Source organism: Eremothecium sinecaudum, chromosome II (genome assembly GCF_001548555.1).
Source record: "Eremothecium sinecaudum strain ATCC 58844 chromosome II, complete sequence".
NCBI lineage: Eukaryota > Fungi > Ascomycota > Saccharomycetes > Saccharomycetales > Saccharomycetaceae > Eremothecium > Eremothecium sinecaudum.
In genome coordinates this window covers 197,813-215,607 of record NC_030893.1, presented here as the reverse complement: position 1 = coordinate 215,607, position 17,795 = coordinate 197,813, and the positions used below count along the sequence as shown (strand labels likewise).

At 40.9% G+C, this 17,795-nt stretch overlaps 12 protein-coding genes across 12 annotated transcripts; 5 read left to right on the top strand and 7 right to left on the bottom strand.

Annotated features, from left to right (window-relative positions):
• Positions 1 to 114: 114 nt before the first annotated feature.
• On the top strand, positions 115 to 792 carry AW171_hschr2121 (HBL289Cp; the record flags this gene model as incomplete). Its single annotated transcript, XM_018130295.1, has 1 exon — positions 115 to 792. The coding sequence occupies one exon, from the start codon at positions 115 to 117 to the stop codon at positions 790 to 792; it is 678 nt and encodes a 225-aa protein (XP_017985609.1).
• A 210-nt stretch (positions 793 to 1,002) lies between these two features.
• Positions 1,003 to 1,760, bottom strand: RPL25 (60S ribosomal protein uL23; the record flags this gene model as incomplete). The annotated part of the gene is made up of 2 exons (XM_018130296.1): positions 1,003 to 1,418; positions 1,748 to 1,760. The coding sequence occupies 2 exons, from the start codon at positions 1,758 to 1,760 to the stop codon at positions 1,003 to 1,005; spliced, it is 429 nt and encodes a 142-aa protein (XP_017985608.1).
• Positions 1,761 to 2,231: 471 nt separating this feature from the next.
• MRPS18 (mitochondrial 37S ribosomal protein uS11m MRPS18) lies at positions 2,232 to 2,861 on the bottom strand (the record flags this gene model as incomplete). The annotated part of the gene is made up of 1 exon (XM_018130297.1): positions 2,232 to 2,861. The coding sequence occupies one exon, from the start codon at positions 2,859 to 2,861 to the stop codon at positions 2,232 to 2,234; it is 630 nt and encodes a 209-aa protein (XP_017985607.1).
• Positions 2,862 to 3,293: 432 nt separating this feature from the next.
• On the top strand, positions 3,294 to 4,382 carry AW171_hschr2118 (GSK family serine/threonine-protein kinase; the record flags this gene model as incomplete). The annotated part of the gene is made up of 1 exon (XM_018130298.1): positions 3,294 to 4,382. One exon carries the CDS (start codon positions 3,294 to 3,296, stop codon positions 4,380 to 4,382), a length of 1,089 nt encoding a protein of 362 aa, XP_017985606.1.
• A 193-nt stretch (positions 4,383 to 4,575) lies between these two features.
• Positions 4,576 to 5,106, bottom strand: VPS68 (Vps68p; the record flags this gene model as incomplete). The annotated part of the gene is made up of 1 exon (XM_018130299.1): positions 4,576 to 5,106. One exon carries the CDS (start codon positions 5,104 to 5,106, stop codon positions 4,576 to 4,578), a length of 531 nt encoding a protein of 176 aa, XP_017985605.1.
• A 416-nt stretch (positions 5,107 to 5,522) lies between these two features.
• KRI1 (Kri1p) lies at positions 5,523 to 7,127 on the top strand (the record flags this gene model as incomplete). The annotated part of the gene is made up of 1 exon (XM_018130300.1): positions 5,523 to 7,127. The coding sequence occupies one exon, from the start codon at positions 5,523 to 5,525 to the stop codon at positions 7,125 to 7,127; it is 1,605 nt and encodes a 534-aa protein (XP_017985604.1).
• Positions 7,128 to 7,398: 271 nt separating this feature from the next.
• On the bottom strand, positions 7,399 to 9,795 carry ALR1 (Mg(2+) transporter ALR1; the record flags this gene model as incomplete). Its single annotated transcript, XM_018130301.1, has 1 exon — positions 7,399 to 9,795. One exon carries the CDS (start codon positions 9,793 to 9,795, stop codon positions 7,399 to 7,401), a length of 2,397 nt encoding a protein of 798 aa, XP_017985603.1.
• A 237-nt stretch (positions 9,796 to 10,032) lies between these two features.
• STB1 (Stb1p) lies at positions 10,033 to 11,037 on the bottom strand (the record flags this gene model as incomplete). Its single annotated transcript, XM_018130302.1, has 1 exon — positions 10,033 to 11,037. The coding sequence occupies one exon, from the start codon at positions 11,035 to 11,037 to the stop codon at positions 10,033 to 10,035; it is 1,005 nt and encodes a 334-aa protein (XP_017985602.1).
• Positions 11,038 to 11,209: 172 nt separating this feature from the next.
• ZIM17 (Zim17p) lies at positions 11,210 to 11,785 on the top strand (the record flags this gene model as incomplete). Its single annotated transcript, XM_018130303.1, has 1 exon — positions 11,210 to 11,785. One exon carries the CDS (start codon positions 11,210 to 11,212, stop codon positions 11,783 to 11,785), a length of 576 nt encoding a protein of 191 aa, XP_017985601.1.
• Positions 11,786 to 12,053: 268 nt separating this feature from the next.
• Positions 12,054 to 13,481, bottom strand: GAS4 (1,3-beta-glucanosyltransferase; the record flags this gene model as incomplete). The annotated part of the gene is made up of 1 exon (XM_018130304.1): positions 12,054 to 13,481. The coding sequence occupies one exon, from the start codon at positions 13,479 to 13,481 to the stop codon at positions 12,054 to 12,056; it is 1,428 nt and encodes a 475-aa protein (XP_017985600.1).
• A 265-nt stretch (positions 13,482 to 13,746) lies between these two features.
• On the bottom strand, positions 13,747 to 14,665 carry RFA2 (Rfa2p; the record flags this gene model as incomplete). Its single annotated transcript, XM_018130305.1, has 2 exons — positions 13,747 to 14,579; positions 14,659 to 14,665. The coding sequence occupies 2 exons, from the start codon at positions 14,663 to 14,665 to the stop codon at positions 13,747 to 13,749; spliced, it is 840 nt and encodes a 279-aa protein (XP_017985599.1).
• Positions 14,666 to 14,901: 236 nt separating this feature from the next.
• On the top strand, positions 14,902 to 17,601 carry EMW1 (tetratricopeptide repeat-containing protein EMW1; the record flags this gene model as incomplete). The annotated part of the gene is made up of 1 exon (XM_018130306.1): positions 14,902 to 17,601. One exon carries the CDS (start codon positions 14,902 to 14,904, stop codon positions 17,599 to 17,601), a length of 2,700 nt encoding a protein of 899 aa, XP_017985598.1.
• Positions 17,602 to 17,795: the final 194 nt, after the last annotated feature.

Below are 17,795 nucleotides of genomic sequence, written 5' to 3'. Positions count from 1 at the left end.
GCCACAAAGCTGAGTTTCCCTATTCCAGATCCATAAATAGGTCAAATATCTGGAAGCAACAGTTGAATACGGTTAATAGCAGATACCGCAAATCGCAATTTTTGATACCAACAAATGGAATACACGCCACCACCCACATACAACTCAATTGACGTGGAATCAAGCGCCAAGTCATCGCCCGCTGGCCAAACCAAGCCATTGGCCTACTCTTGCGCTCTATGGTTGATTACCAATGTCATCGCAGGATTGAGCATACATTATTACAAGTCAGGATCACCAATTACTCTCGCTATAACAATAATTACCCTATTGATGATCTTCTACATTGTATATCGCATCGGAAGTGCTCCAAAAGAAAGCACCCGCTGGAATTGGAGTTGCATAACTTACCTTCCAGCTTTACAATTGTTCCTTTTTATGCTCGTATTTTTTTCGAATAAAGGTCTTAATCGCTGGTTAACGGTGTCTGTGTACAGTGGGGGTTTGATGTCTGTCATCTTGGGCTATTGTTTCATGCAGGGTGTAGAGAACTGGGATGCAGATACTTTATGGGAGCAGCATAATGGACATAAAATCTACACTGCTCCTCTTCTAGTAATTGCAGGATTGCATCTTACAGATCTCTTACCTGGCACGTGGATTAATATGGCTTATTTTGTGTACTTTTCCGTAGTGCTTGCATTGACTACAAAACACATATACACGAATACTGACAATGAACGGATTCTTCCATATAATATGCGTATCAATGCAATCACAGGGCTCATGTTTTTGGCCTTATCGTCCATCTGAGTATGTTAGCTAGCACTCACTATTTCCATTTTTCTTCGCAGAGTATATATATATACACCTCTGTTGCGTACAGTAAGCAACTAGAGAAACAAGAATAGAAAACTGTTAAAAGAAATCCAAAGGACTATTATAATCGTAGATGATAAGATTTCTGGTTGTATTTATAAAACACACTTGAGAGACAATTTACATATACATCGACAAACTAGATTAGATGTAACCGACTCTGTTGGCAACGTCCAAAGCATCGTGGTCAGCAGTCAATCTGACGTAAGCCTTCTTGGTACCGTTTGGTCTGACCAAAGTGTTAACGGACATGACATCGACTTGGTATAGTTCCTTGACAGCAGCCTTGATTTGGTGCTTGTTAGACTTCAAAGAAACTTGGAAAACCAAAGTGTTACCGTCTTCGACCTTCTTCATAGCGGTTTCAGAGTTGATTGGCTTTTCAATAATCTTGTAAGCGTCCAATCTGTTGTAGTGTGGGACAGACTTAGTGGCGTACTTTGGGGATCTTGCCAACTTTAGGGTCTTTGGCAATCTGAAGGTAGCAGAAGTTCTGACCTTCATAGCCTTCTTACCGTTGGTACCCTTAACAACAGCCTTCTTAGCAGCGATAGCCTTAGCTGTAAAAAATATTGTTAGTAAAAGCTTCTATTTATCAAAGAGGTCAGATGTTTGGCTTTTGACACACGCATCTCTGTAGCTTTGGTTCTTGCTGTAGGAGAATAGTCCATAGTTGGAATTTGGAATCGAACCCTCCGATAATAGTTTGGTATAGGCTGTAGTTCCCCTTGGCTGCTGCATTAGCAGTATTCAGCTGCCCTAAATCATCTATTTTATTCTCTCTGTTCACAAATTTACGTTTCTAACATCTCATCACTCAATAAACCTCACTGAAGCGCATGTATCATCACTAATTCATCCCCTCACGTTTTACACTTTATTAACATACCAGATGGAGCCATTTTACCTTGCTTTCTTACGTGTGCTGTAACTACTAATACCTGTGCGTTTACGTCCTTTGAATAGTATTGAATACGTTCGTTGATAGTTTCCGCTCCGCCATGCTACACCACAGACCGAGATACCGAAGCTCCGCCTAGGCAGAAGCATCTCCCGCCTAGGCCGGCGATCGTAGGCAGAGCAGTGATCTGTAGACAGAAACGCTAGGCAGGGCACATACTCAGCGCTCGAAAAAAAACGTTTCATTTTTTCAGCAAAACACCCACAACCTATTTTAAAATTTACACCCATACATTGTAGAAGAAGTCACATCTTATGTTGAATCTGGATATGACATAAGCCATAAAGGTGAATAATAATGCATGGCCAGTAAGCGATGTAGCCTAATACGCGGTAAACCACATTTAGGACTCGTATTAGGAATATGATTATAGATATTATATACAAGCTTTTTAACGTACATTATCGATTGCTCACAACCTTCTTGGTCTGGGAGCCTTAACACCACCAAATTTCAAGGTCGTAGCATCACTAATCCTATTCACAAGAGGCCGTATAGCGGTCCCCTCCTTACCATTCATTGCCGTAATAAAGGCCTTTCTACCCTTTCCGAAGTCCTTCATTATAATATCGATTTTCTTATCTAGTAGATTCCTCTCTTTCAACACATCGAAGAGCTTCACGGTGGTTTGGAACGCAGCTTCGTATTCCCCACGGGCCGCCTTCCGAAATCCAAGGTTACCAGTAGAAAGGTGCAGCTTCAGCTTCTGTGGTAACTTCATATAATATTGGTATTTCTCGTTATACGAGAGATGCGGGTTGTTTTTCATGAAGTTCACATCTTCTATCATCGCCGAATATGTAAAATGCGTATTGTTCTTCGAAAAGTAGCAGTTCAAAATATACTTAACTACACCGTATTGGGCTTTACCTGTCTTGGAACGCTTTCCGATGCCCTCAAAACCTTCGAACTTGGACATGGCTGCTTTCGCGTCCCTCAAATTAGCATCTAAGTTCAGCACTACCCCTGATCTGGAAAAAAAAAGACGAGGTGTCCATTGAAACACAGCTCTGGACCTCAAAATACCTGCTGGAGGAACCATTGCGACTTATTTCGGCAATATAAGCTCCTTTTCGTCCTAGTACAGAGCTAACTTCTGAAGCTCTAAAAGTTTTTCTACGTTAAGATTAATGACTACATCTTGGGCCGGGTAACCTCAGTCGCCCAAATTTCAGTTTAATTAAGGCTTACGGAACGCAACGGTCACAAAGCTCACAAACCAAGCTTCACGAGAGATCGCATCAAAAACAGTCTGAAACGCTGCTAACTCCACTTTTAATGATCGCTGTTCTTCGCTGGTTGCTAGCAGGACCACCTACAAACTCAAATAACGGCGTTTATTGTGTATCGTTTTGTACGTAACGTCTAGTGCCACAGTCAGGGGCGTTTTGCGTAGAGGTCGAATCCTGGATAAACAAACACCAAAATTCGGCAGTTTAACCCAATCAAGGATTCTCGAGGTCGGTAGCCTAGCATGTCTCAGCAGGACCAATTCATTGCTGATGACGTTACAGCGAACAGGTCGAACGTGACCAGACAAATGCTGGTTAAGGAATATAAGAAAATAGGACATGGTGCATTTGGCACAGTGGTACAGGCATATTTAACACCGGATAATGAGAAATGGTATGGACCATTTGCTATTAAAAAAGTTCCCGCCCAAACGGAATATAAATCTCGCGAACTAGCGATCCTAAGGATCGCTGATCATCCTAATGTGGTTAAGTTAGAATACTTCTTTACGCATTTTTCACCAGCAGATGGGAAACTTTACCAGCATTTAGCAATGGAGTGCTTACCTGAAACTTTACAACACGAGATTTTACGTTACACGCAGGACAAGTTGGATCTTCCATTGAAACATGTCAAATTATATACATATCAGATTGCGAGAGGTATGCTCTACCTACATGCATTGGGTATATGTCATAGAGATATAAAGCCATCGAACATCTTAGTGGATCCTAAAACAGCGATTCTAAAAATTTGTGATTTTGGCTCCGCAAAGAAGCTTGAGCAAAACCAACCTTCCATAAGCTACATATGTTCCCGCTTTTACAGAGCCCCAGAGTTGATTGTTGGTTGCACACAGTACACTACACAGATAGATATTTGGGGACTTGGGTGTGTTATTGGCGAAATGCTAATAGGCAAGGCTGTTTTCCAGGGACAAGAACCACTACTTCAGTTGCATGAAATTGCGAAGTTGTTGGGCCCGCCAGATAAAAAGTTCATATTTTTCTCAAATCCGTCATACGGAGGTCCATTGTTTTCAAAGCCACTCTTCAGCGGTACTCCTAATCAGCGATTTGAAAAATATTTTGGCCATGCTGGGCCTGATGGGATTGACTTGTTAATGAAGGTGTTATGTTATAGTCCAGAACGGCGATTATCACCAAGGCGGATTATGTCTCATCCGTTCTTGGACGATCTAAGAAGGGAGCGATACTTTTTCCCCGGCGGAAGCTCCCAGCCAAAGCAGGTACCTGATCTTTTTGATTTTTCTGAGTTTGAATTAGAAATTATTGGTGAATTGTTGCCACAAATAATGGGTAAAGATTGATGATTGATATATTAATGTTGACTGTTGTCTTCTCATCTCAGCTGATATACTGGGATTGCTCACGATTATTTCCTGGCACCATGCTCTTTTAGATTAAACCCTTTTTGTTTATGTATATTAGAGTATTTATTCTATACATCATCATCCCTACTTTGAATGTAATTACTTTCGAATCGATATATATATGTAACCATCACAACGTCAAAGAGTAAGAGTACTCATCTTCAATATTTTGAGACATCCATAGGACGATGCAACTGGCCATTATACTAAGGTTCCCTAGTATATTATTAACCGCCATACTTGCTGTAGGGTACTCACCGTAACCATTTGAAATGTATTTTAGAAATCCCACAGCAAAAGCTCCGGCCACACCTCCCCCTAACAGTGCAAAACCAAAAAACAGTAATGTTTGAGCTTGCCATGTCCGCTGGCTTGAACCCACTAGAGCACCAGTCGCTAAAGAATTCTCTAATAACCAGTTCTTGTCAATGGAACTAACAATTAACATACCCAGCGTGCTGCATATTGTTGGAATCCAGTCAATGAATGTAACTGAGATATCGGATCCATTCGCAACCTTTGAATAGAGCACGCAATCAATGAATAACCAAAACCCTAATGCAAATAGTGCTCCAGAAAACGATACACCAAATTTACGAGCCGTGACGCTGTTTGGTAACTTAAAAGGAAAGCGAAGAAGGTTCCGCCGCTCTTGATCCATCCTATCTAACAATAGCAAACTATATTAGGCCCTTACAATGCCTTAGTGTCAATCACTGTGTGCTTCCTTGCTCGTTTAGTGGTAAAGTAATGACAGTTTTCAATATTCAATAACCCCCCCCCTTCTTTCTAATATAAAAGAGTGTCACCGAAAACAAAACATACATAAACAAAAAGGTATATACGGCTTCAGAGAGAGCTTGGGTAATGTCATGTTAATATATAGGCAGTATGCTTCTATTACACGTTTTGAATAGCTAATAACAATTTAATTATGATCACGTGAGTATTGTGATTATATAATAACATTAATGCATAGAAAATTTTTGAAGGTTACCAGCTCATCTCATCTTCTTCATGTATACAGGTCAACATAGGACAGTACCTTAAGGCCTTTACCACTAATATAGTTATACCATGCCTAGAAAGAAGTCTGCCGCCAAAAAGGCCAAGCTTGAAGCTGAAAAATCAAAGGCTCAAGCTCAAAGGGCGAAGGTTGAAGAAACAGTGAAGCAAGATGATGAAGTTTTAGATTCAAAGTCAAATCGCCAAGATGCAATCGATGTTGATGTTAGTGGTGACACTGACTCTGATTCTAGCTCTTCTGAAGAAGAGGATGATTTTGGTGAACTGGTTACTGAAGAAGTTGAAGAAGGTATTCAGAACGTTCTGACAGCAATTAGGAAAGGTGACAAGGATAAATTGCTAGATCCAAATGTAAAGTTCTTTGAGGATCCTGAAGAGGCTGCAGCGAAGTTAAAGAAGACCGAGAAGCAGAAACCGATCTATTTAAAGGATTATCATAGAATGACTTTGCTCTCTGGAGGTAATCCTGGAGACAATGAGGAGTTTGAGACTGTAGATGGCCAGCAGTCGTATGTTTCTCAAAAGAAGGAAGAAAAAGCGCAGTTACTTGATGAGATTAATGAGGCACTTGGTGACAATTCCAATGATGAAGATGAGTTTTTGGTTAAAAAGGAAAAGACAAATGTCGCTGAAAATAAAACCTCACTCCCAGATCCTGAGGTTGACGATGAAAAGTTTCTGGAAGAGTTTGTGAAACAGCAAGCTTGGATTCCAAAAAAGGGCGATAAGATTTTGAACCTAGATGCCACCAAGTTTGAGGAGGACGACGAAGAGTTCGATGACGCTGTTGAGCAGTTTGAGAAGGCTTACAATTTCCGATATGAAGACCCTAACGCAGCTGAGATCGTGTCATACGCCCGTAATCAAGCAACCTTAAGAAGGTCGGCATCATCCTCTCGTCGCAGGAAGAGAGAAGAGGAGAAAGCGGAGAAAGCCAAGCTGAAGGAAGAAAAAGAGAAGGCTATCCATAAAAAGAAGACTGAGACCGTGCATCAAATCACAGATGTGTTAGAACGTGTGAAAAAAGAGTATGGTTCTGAAATTACGGAGGATATGGCAGCCACTCTAACCAAAACCCTATTAAATGATGATTACGACGACAGTAAATGGGATGAGGTCATTGGAAATCTGTTTAACGATGAGTTCTATGATAAAGAAGGCAAACCAACCTTTGGTGAAGATGACGATATTATGCACGAGTTCTACGAGGACGGTGATGTTCAACATGATGAAGGTAGTGAAGAAGAAGCGCCAGCAAAAAAGAGGAAAAAGGATAAGAAGGAAGAAAAGTTAGCTAAAAAGCAGGAAAAGAAGCAACTTGCTAAGCTTGCTGAGGAAGCTGTAGAGAAGAACAAGCTTGCTCTTATTGAAAAGGTTGAGGAAGAGAGAGGTCGTTCCAAAAAAACAGACGACGGATTGAAATTTAGATACAGAGAAGTTTCACCTGAGAGCTTCAATTTGACAACTAGGGAAATTCTTGCGGCCGATGATGCTGCTTTAAATGAATATATTGGTCTCAAGAAGTTTGCACCATATAGGCCAAAGGAATTGAGGAACAAGGATAAGAGGAAAGTGACTAAAAGCAAGAGATTGAGGGAATGGAGAAAAAAGGTATTTAGAAACGAGGCAGGTTTGCAAGATGAATCTGAAAATTAGATAATCGTTATAGAGGCTTCAAGCATGGAAGTTAAAAAGCAGTTCCTTTTAAGCGTATATTAACAATTAAGTCTCTAGTAATAGTAAGTCTTCAGTAATAGTAAGTAATATTAAAAGCTTGTATTATTAGTACTATGTATTAGAAGCTTTTATAAACGAGACAATTATATCCCATAAACTGATTAAAAGAGATTAGATAGCTAGAATGCTATCTGTGGGAAATTCTAAAAAAAAAATATACATATGTACAGTTGTCCCATATGTAACTTAATTAACAATAACGGCTTAGCTTACTTGGAAAGCTCTTAACTGATTTGCTGGGGTGAATTTTGGGAGCACGCCTAGAGACTCTGAACCTACTAAAATTGATAACAGATCTAGTTCCTGGTTCAGCTAATTCATTTAATGTAGTAACCCTGTTAATCCTGGACACCCACCAAGAAGAGAATATCCATGATGTAACAGCTAAGGATACAAGGCAGAACACGATCACAATAAACATATTATAACCAGGGGCTTCTGTTCCAGGAATATTGACATTCATACCAAACATACCAGTAATAACGTTCAATGGAATCAACATCGTACCTATCATTGTAACCTTGCCTAACATCGAGGTTACTTTATTGTTACAACGTAGCGATTCTACTTGGAGCTGTGCCAAGTAGCTAGCAAGAGAGCGTGAGAAAATCTTTTCATATGACAACAAGTTTTGAACCATGGTCACCACATGGTCCTGAATATCTCCTAAGTATAAAGCAATATCTGCTCTGGGTTGTGTCCTTCTTTTCCAATCGAAGCTTGAAACTTCAGGTGATTGTAATTGGAAATTGGTCAAGTCCTTTGGGGGCATATCATTAGCTTGAAGTTGAAGATTGGCGATGTTTATCTCGGACGTTAAAGCTGGGCCAATGCCATTAGATTCGTCTTGGCATCTCTTCGCAAACATTTTAATTACATCCGCTTTGCCACTTAACAGTCTCATCAAAGTCATGGTCTTCCGTCTGCCCTCTCCAATACTTTGCAAATAGAGTGCGACATCAGAGTCGCGAGATTGGAACACATTATCCTCAATAAAGTCAGCCTCGTACTCAATACCTTGGATTACAGGTGCAAAACTGTCTGTAATATCATCAATCAAGGCATAACATATCCAATCCGAATTCACATCAACATAGTCACGTAGTTGCCTTACACGTCTCCTGACATTTGAGGTGTGCGATACAGGCGTAAAGTGGAATGTAAGTACACCATGTCTGAAAACAACAATATAAACGTTGATGGGCTCCAAAAATTCCGCAGACTCAGGATCGTTCTCAAATGTGTGGAAACAAACAAAATAGTAGGACTTGAAAAGTTCTACCTTCTCACGAGGCTCTTGCATACGAATGTCCTCTGCTGTCAACGGATGGATTCCGAATGCCTTCGCAATACAACGCATCTCCTCATCGGTGGGACAGATACAATCTAGCCACCATGAAGAAGTACCGTCCTTAAACAATTTACGGAAGGTCTGCCCATCAGCTATCAATGATGGAATGTCTGGAGAATGAACAGTGTCCTCAGCATCTGGACGAAAGAAAGAAAATCTAGGTGGGAGGGTATTAAATCCCGGATTAGGAGCGCCTGTTTCGGGCAAACCCTCCCCTTGTTGGGCAGAAAGTTCATTCATAGGGATATAATCGTCGGCTTCAATCTTATTATTACCAAATGAAATACCTGGAACATTGTCGTTCGTGGCATTTTTTTGATATACATTCTTTGGAATATACTTCAACGCTGCTGATGACTGAGATGTAGAAGTACCAGAAGACGTGCCTGGAGAAGATGGTAGTTTATTATATTCCGAGACAATAATATCATCAGTTATCGCAGTTTCGTAGCGTGATCCGTGGCCGCGCATTGCATCAGCAACGAACTCTTCCAACTCATCAAAGTCAATACCATTAATCCTTGTATGTTCTGGTTGCTGCATGGGAAAGCAAACGTCTTCCTCTGTTTCCTGGGACTGTCTAGACCCCTTTGAGTCGTCGCTGCCAACGGATACCATGCGGTTAAGTTTCGAATTCAAAACTGCTGAATCTTGTGACTTGTGTGATAAGTATCTCGTCAGGTATGGAAGTTGAGGGGCTTGTGATGAAGATTCCGAGTGTGCCCGACTCTTTTTCTTCATGCCCTGGCCCCTTGAGTCCCTAACTATTTCACTGTCTTTATTCGCTCCTGCCTCCATTTGCTTTCTATCAGTCTTCTCTCCTGTATCGTCCTTAGACCCTTCGGACGGTGAAAGTTGATGAGAAGCCTGCACCACGCGTGGAGCACGTGAACTAGGAGTTTTTATACTCCTACCATGCTTCTCATAACGTGGTGCAAAACCTGAGTATTCCTGATCTGAATCATCCTCAAAAGAAATTCCCATATTCAAACCGTTTGTTTTAAACTGAGGTGGCTGTTCAGATTTTCCGTAGTAACTGAGGTCGCGTATGATACTCCGACCACCGCTCTGCTCTCTCGCAGGTGTCGATAACCTTCTTTGAGGCAGTTCACGTTGTTGGCGATGATCGTACAGCTCTCTATGTTCCTCAGGTCTATCGGAAACATATGATTCTTCAATAGATGCCGTTCTAGACAACGATTCATCGTTACGACCCGTTTTAAAATCTGAGGACATTGCAGATTTTCATGTGAAAGGTTGGTGACTTGCGAATAATAACAGAATCAGTATCTTATCCCATAAAGCGAGATTCTCTTGTGTTCCTGATGTATTTATTAAAAACTATCTATGAAAGTGATAACTTCGTTTGCCGAAATAAATTTTTTTTGTTAGTCACATGCTCTGGTCACGTGCATTACCTCAAGCGATGAGATAGTGAACCAGGGCTGACTACACATACACTGGGTCGCAGGACTAATCCTTGCGATCCAATGGGAGTGTTTGGTGCATTGTATGCGAATCTACTCTTGGCGAGGGGCTAAAGAGGTTGCGCACATAGTCATTCATGTCAAAGTTTGGTGTTCGAAGAAGATGCGACATAAGCGGTTGAGATGTTGAAGGACGGCGAAAGGTATCGGGTGCCGTACTGTGCTCTAGGAGGGAATCTGTGGGCAATATAGAGCTTGTGCTGTGTTTTCTTTTCTGTGGTGAAGGAGACATATAGAGTGAGAGATTTGGAGAGTCCATAAGATCGTGTAGCGGGCCCTGGGGCAGCAGAGCGGAAGGGGCACCGTTCAAGAACTGCACAGGATGCTTGAACGGCGATGGCTGACTCTTCATGTGTGACAATCGCACAGCATCTGTGGAAGCTGTGTGCTGGCTGAGATACGATGGAGTCATCGGGACTTTCGGAGAGCCAGTATGGTTCAGGTGTTTTGTAGAACTGTAAGGACTAGTGGCAAGGTAGATAAGGAGGTCCGCTCCGACCTCTTCGTTGTTGCTAGTAGGCTCTCCTGCATACGAAGCAGTAGAGAAGGGCGGAAACTTAATCGAGGGCCTGCGCGCAGCAGCGCGGGGTGTAGAAGGCAGTAACGGCTTCAAACTTGACCTACGAGTGACCGCCTGGGGCTCTTGCGGGCCTACAACCAGCATTGCCTTGTGTTTCTTTAACGGAGACTCTTCGTCCGTATCACGGGAATATGTCTGTTTCGTGTCAGTCTGCTCTGCTTCTAGTCTAGTTGTCAATGAACCTCCGGCTCCTACGGTCTGTAAACTCGTGCTATCTCGATTCAACGTACCTGAGTTCAATTCAGAGGAGCTAGAAGGCGCCCTAGAGCTCTTCTTAGGCGACGAGACTTTGCTAAGACCCAGCTTTAGCTGTCTTGTCATCTGAGCCAGCTCAGCTCTCTTTAAAATAATCGAACTCAGTTCCTGCTCCTTCTGAGGAGTTAAACGCATTAAATCGCATTCTCCAGGCATTGTAGCACCTCAATTGCGATTTCCTGGACCTGAACAGTCTTGTGTACCGTTTATATCTCCTGCGAGTTCTAGTCTTAAAAGACGCCTAAATAGAAAATTTTACCATGTTTAAAAGCAAATCCAGTTAAATATTCAACATAATAGCTATAAGTTGGTTTCTAAGGCATTAAGAATGTTTAGACGGTCTATAGGTTTCCTAGCAATACGCACGTCTAGTTGTGCGGCAGTTACAAAGCCTCTATATAGGGCAGCTACTCCCTACTTTAGGAATTTACCAGGCGTCGCATGTTCATTGCATACTAATGGATACCTACAAAACTCACAGAAAAATGTCTCTGACAAAGAAAAAGGAACTCATATAGCTTCATTTCAGGTGGAGAAACCTCAGTTGATGATTGCTTTTACTTGTAAGAAATGTGATACCAGGTCATCACATTCTATGTCGAAGCAGGCTTATACGAAGGGTACAGTCTTAATTCAGTGTCCAGGCTGTAAGAATAGACATCTGATTGCAGACCACTTGAAGATTTTTAACGACTCCCGAATTACTATTCAGGATATTTTACAGGCTAAAGGTGAATCCGTTTCTCAGAATATTGATGATTTAGTATTCGATGATATACCAGAATCTTTAAAGAAAGTTATTGGACATTATGCGAAAGATGCGCCTACGGAAATGCGTGAAAAGTTGGATAATGAGACAGTTCACTCACTGCCTTCTGACGAGACAAAAGAGAATAAAGCTTAATAGAATATAGATAGAAATGCATCTGTCGTTTATGTGACAGATTACTACGATAAAATAAAATTGTAATAATAATGAGTATTACACTTCTCTACTGGTTACTTAAGTTTTAAAATTAAAGATGCTGCCGCGATACGCTTTGACTAAGATGCTATTATAAAGTTTTGTTTCATCCCAGTTTGTTGTTGGTAATCATCATGTCTTAAGAGTTGAAGTCTAACAAATAATGAACATAAAAAACTGAAATTACGGTGGAGCCGACTTTTAGCTGTCAAATTACAGACAGCTGAAAAGCTAGCTCAATGATACCGATTGTGATAAGTACGAGAGTCGAGAATTTTGAATAACTGCTCGCCTCACTTCGATAGCGATGCTTGTGAAGGCGGCGAATATTTTTTAAATCTTCACCATCGAAGTTTGACACAATATCAACTCTAGCGTTTCTGAGAACCTCCTTTCCATTTGATTCAAAAATCTTGTATGGTGTCTTCAACTGTTCCAAGGTCAAATCAACGTATTTGGATTCCCGGACCTTCACGCTGCTTTTGATCATGTTTGTAGCAAGATTTGCTGCAACGGGATGGGAAATATCCAAGTTCTGATATGAGCTTTCGCACTTTGATTTCACAGCTGGGGCCATTGCAACAACATTGTCTTTCAGAATAGCTTGCCTAACTTCCAGTGTGCTTGGGAAGCGAACCTTTTTAAATACACTCTGAAGGGTACGGAAATCGGGTAATAGAATGGCATTTCCGTCAGCATCTGTGTCAATCAAACCATAATTGTTTGCTTCTTGGTTAAACTCATAGACTAGACCTCCACTAAACACGGTGTACATGTCGCTTGAGTAGAGTGCCTGCACTTCCTCAAATTGTCTAGGAAGGACTTCGTTGCAACCATATTCAGAGAAGAACACAGGCTTGGAGTAGTCTCTGTACGCATTTACCAATTTATCATATCCAGAGCTTACGAAGGTCTGCTTACCACACCATTGGTAGGAATTCACGCCGTAGAAGTCAACCTCGTTGTATGGATTACTTGGGTCATGGCATTCTAAGTACTTGGATAATGAAACTCTAAAATGCAAATCATCGACAGCAGAATAGCCAACTGGGATAGCTCTTGGGGCATTCTCATGGATATATTTTTTCATGTCACTCACCAAGGCTTTCAAATATGGTGGTGAATACTTGGCTGATCTGCTATCGTTGACGACCTCGTTTCCAGCGAAGAAACCAAGGGTGTTGTTGTAGTTGCTAAACTGCTCAATGACCTTGAAAACGTGTCTCAAATATAACTCGTTGTATGTTGTCCATGGTTCGTATCTATTCAAGTGCTGGTTTTCGAGTGGGGAATTAACGTCCAATATCAAGTATATGCCGGCGGCAGCCAACATCGTCATACAAACGTTATGATCCAAGTCCGGATTGATTGAATATATCCGAATTGTATTGATACCCAACTCCTGAAATAGAATAATATCTCTGGCACATTTTCCTGGATCAGATAGTGGGTCCTGATTATCATTAACACTGCTGGACCCGCCAGGCTGATAGTCAATACCTTTAATAAAAAATGGTTCTCCTGTAACACTGTCCACAAATTGCTTGCCATTCACTTCGATAGGATGAATAAATGCACAAGCATATCTAATAAGTAGGTATATACCTAAAACTATCCTGGATGACTTGAACAACATATTTGTATCTATTCGCTACTTTATTGATAGTTTATGATCATCTCTAAAAGGCGCCTATAAATATAAATCAGCTAGGAGAGTTCGAAGTTCTCGTGATTATTTTAGTACTATTTATCGGCCTTTTTTGAGTTCTGACATCTCGTTGTTGCGTCTGTGTTACAATAACGCTAGCAAGCCGGAAGTGATAGGCGGTAAGTAAAGCTGACGCAAAAACCCAAATCACAGTAACGACACATAATTTAAAGAAGTAGATTATCTAAGAATTTCACAAAGTGAAGTAGCTATTTTCATCAAAAGTTGGATATATGAAACCTTGTTCTGTCAATGTCTGGCAGTGCATTCTAACATCGTCTTCTAGCATTCCAAGAGACTGCGAGATTAGTTTTGTGTGAACTGAAAATGTATTAGCATCTTTGTCCCGACACTGGTCTCTACAGAAGTCTAAAATGCGCTGTGTAACTGGTTTGCCATTCCCAAAGTCATTATCTTGTACAAATAAACTCTGTCCTCCCAAAGTCTCTGAGTTTTCATCTAAATTGGCAGCGCTTTGAGGCGATGACATTTTGCCGTTAGCGATGGCAAAACACTTCATAGCAGATAGATGGTGAGCTATAACCTCATTGAAGTTATCAACACGTTTGACTATAGCATATTGAATGTTCATTTTACCGCCAAACTCCCTGAGCGTAGCAAATACCTTGACATAAGTTCCAATTTGAAATTGCTGAGAGACTTCTGAGTCGTACACAGCGTTGTCGCCCTGGCTGGCTCTTTCCATATCTTTCTGGTCATTACTCCACTGCCTAAACTCGATTTGTCCTGTCCCATCTTCCACTGTGACGCTAACATTAGCTGTATGGTCGACGACATTTCTAACAACTCCAACGAACGATATATTGTGTAGTTCAATATTACTTACAACATATGGCCCATCTTGCATAAGTTGTCTCGCTTCTAGGATTTGTTTAATTGTTACCGGGGTCAGAGTTGCTGTGCTCTGACCACCTGCAGAACCTGGCTTTCCTGAAGAGGCCTGGGAATTGTCGAAACCGCCTCCAGTTACCGTCGAATATTCATTGAAGGGTTGCTGCTGGTATGCTGGGATTAACATAGTTAGTAAAGCCGAATTGATATAACGATCAGTTAGTGGTATAACTGATTATTTTTAGTGACATACAAGCCATTGTAACTGATAATAGGCTATTCTTTAGGTGCAACGATGCGCTGTGTAATGATGTCTATAGCACACTCTTCTTGATGCAAATCTTAACGCGTTTCATGTATCTCGTATAATGTGATATCTAAAATTTTGTAAGGCCATTAAATCATCTCATCGCATTGTTTAGGATGCATGTACTATTTGTCGAGTATCTTTGGTATTAAAAGCTTTGTGTTAGGTTAGACTAGTTGTGGGTTTATAATGGTAAATTTAAGCCCCTATGTGCATCTGCACTCGCATTTATTGCTTGCTAAGGAAGATATTATAAGTGATGGCATTGATAATATAGTTTTTACCTGTTGTAGGGATATTCTAAAAGGTGAAAGCCATAAGGTTGTTGCGGATACTTTGCTTGCAGCAGAGTTTAATTTTGGCGAAGTAAACGATGAATCTGATCTTTTAAAAGTTCTAAAGGGCGTTGTATCGCAAATGACTGCTCAAAATGCACAAAATTCATTGGTGCTGGGTATTGCCTTGCTACAAACATTTATCCAGGCGAATTACACTGGACCATCAGTACCTATTAATTCTAATGAAATCATATTTAAAAACAAAGATGCTGATGAAAACCTGCATAGATTGCTGGTTAGCTTGTTGAGCATTATGGGCCAACCAGCGTATGAAATGTGTTCAGATCCCGTTTATTTAGTGTTGGCATTATTAATATTTGAAACGGTTACTAATGAGCCCAGTCTGTTTTTGAACAACCTAGAAGAACCTTCGCTTCCTGAAATCTCTGCTTCTGAGACACCTGCTATTGTAGCTGTTGGACATTGGTGGAGGGCGCGGGCTTTGTTGGTACAGCTATCCTTGGTTTCAGAATCCAGTGGTTTCCAGCCTATAATTGCATCCTCTATTTTGTCATCTGCTGATTTAGTTGAAGCAATTGCTAAAGAGCTTCCGGCTGGCGCGAGTGATGATTTGAAGAAACAGCTATACATTGTTTTCTATTTGGAAAACGTAAAGTGTTCACTAGCAGTTAATACAGAGCATTTATGTCTACCTTCATTAAAGAAGGTGACAGCGCTTACCGGCTTGCAATTAGTGCTTACTGGTGCTCGTGCCAAGAGAACTAAGTTTCAGCAAAATACGCATTCCAGTCTGGTTATTTTGGCAAAGTCTTCAGCTACACCAGTTACTGAAAACTCGTCACTTGATGATAAGTCGCCAGAAAGGTTGCTGCTCGACTCTGAGTTTCTACTTGAAAAACCGCATTTTGAGTCTATTGGAGACGAAAATTTGGATCACCAATTGGTGAAAAAGCAGAAGTATGATGAAAGTGAGGGTTTTGTTGATGACAGATTATTGCCAGTTGCTATCCGTCAAGAAAATATTCCTGTCGAGTTGAAGGATATAGATCCTAATAATCAGCCGCAGTTAACAGACTATGATAACATCCAGCTCTTGTTGCGCCTATACGTTATTAGACAGACAAATCCTGCTAAAGATCCTTTAGTTGAAGAAGAGCTAACTGGTCTTGTTTCAAGAGTTTTGTATCAAGAGGGTCAAAAGAATTGGACCGTCTTTTCTCGTGCTCTATGGGAAAGGTCCATTTTGGAAACTACTAAGGCCAAAACTATTGAAAGAGGTATCTTACAAATGCAATCTCTTGTGGAGGAGCTAGGACTTACCTATAGCAACAAAAAGGTGGAAATTGAGCCGCTCTCCGCATCTGCCAACAGATTAAAATATATCCACCAATTGCCATTCTACCCTAGGTGGTCTTTGGATGCGACATTAGCCGAAAAGTTCATGTCAATGGGTGTCCTACGTTCTGCTGTTGACATATATGAACGGTTGAAGCTGTGGTGTGAGGCAGCACTGTGCTACGCTGCTGTGGGTGACGAGAAACACGCTGAAGATATATTGCTCAAAAGAATCGAGGATCAGCCAAACGATGCTAGAGCTTATTCCATACTTGGTGACATTAAGCAAGATCCTTTCTTATGGGAAAAGAGTTGGGAAATTGGTAAGTACGTGAATGCAAAAAATTCCCTTGGTAAGTACTACTATTCTCCACCACCAGGATCCGGACTTGAACCGGACTACAATTTGTCATTAAAACATCTCAACGACTCTCTGCAACGTTATCCACTAAGTTTTGATACGTGGTATTTTTACGGGTGTATTGGGCTGCAGTGTGGTAAAATGGAGTTGGCAGCGGAGGCATTCTCAAGATGTGTGGCTTTGGAGCCCACTCACGCCATGGCATGGTCCAATTTGAGTGCTGTGTACACTACACTAGGAAAGTTAAAAGAAGCCCATAGTTGCTTGAAGAAAGCTATTGCTTCAGATGCACAGAAGAACTGGAAAATATGGGAAAACTATATGATTGTATCGTTCAAGTTAAACGAATGGGATGATGTGCTACTAGCTTGTGAGCATTTAGTGCAACTTAGAAGGGATAACTCAGGGGAAGGTTCCATCGATATTCCTGTAGTAGAAAAGCTGGTCGAACTATTGGTTTCCGCTGCCTATCCTGATGAAGCATCGAGGTTAACCTTTTTTCAGAAATCTTGCATGGAATTTATATGTAAGACACTTCCTCAAGTCATCACCACATCTAGTAGATGCTGGAGAATCGTTGCTAGGGTAGAGCTATGGCGAAAGAGACCAAACGACGCTTTAGTATGCCACGAAAAGGCATATAGAGCAATTGTTCACAATCCAAGCCTTGAAACTGATGAATCTGTATGGAATAATACAGTGGATGCATGTGAAGAGTTAGTTGCCGCTTATGAATCCTTGGGACAAATGGAAGGTAAATATGGCGAATTAGTTTGCAAGAATTGGAAATATAAGGCAAGGTCTACTATTAACTCCTTAATGAGTAAAGGTAAAAGTTCTTGGGAAGATACACCAGGATGGGATAAATTAGTAGAACTACGTAGCAACTTTTAAATGTATTTAAAGCACCATATTTAGCAAAGAAATTAATTATTAACTGTTGTTTATTACAATTTTTGTAAAATTGTTGTAATTTAGAATTGGTCGTTCTGAAATTCGTCGTTCTGAAATTCGTTTGTTAAAAAACTCTCATTGTCGGTTATAATTTTACCGAAACTAAACTCTTTATAGACTGACAAGAATTCTAT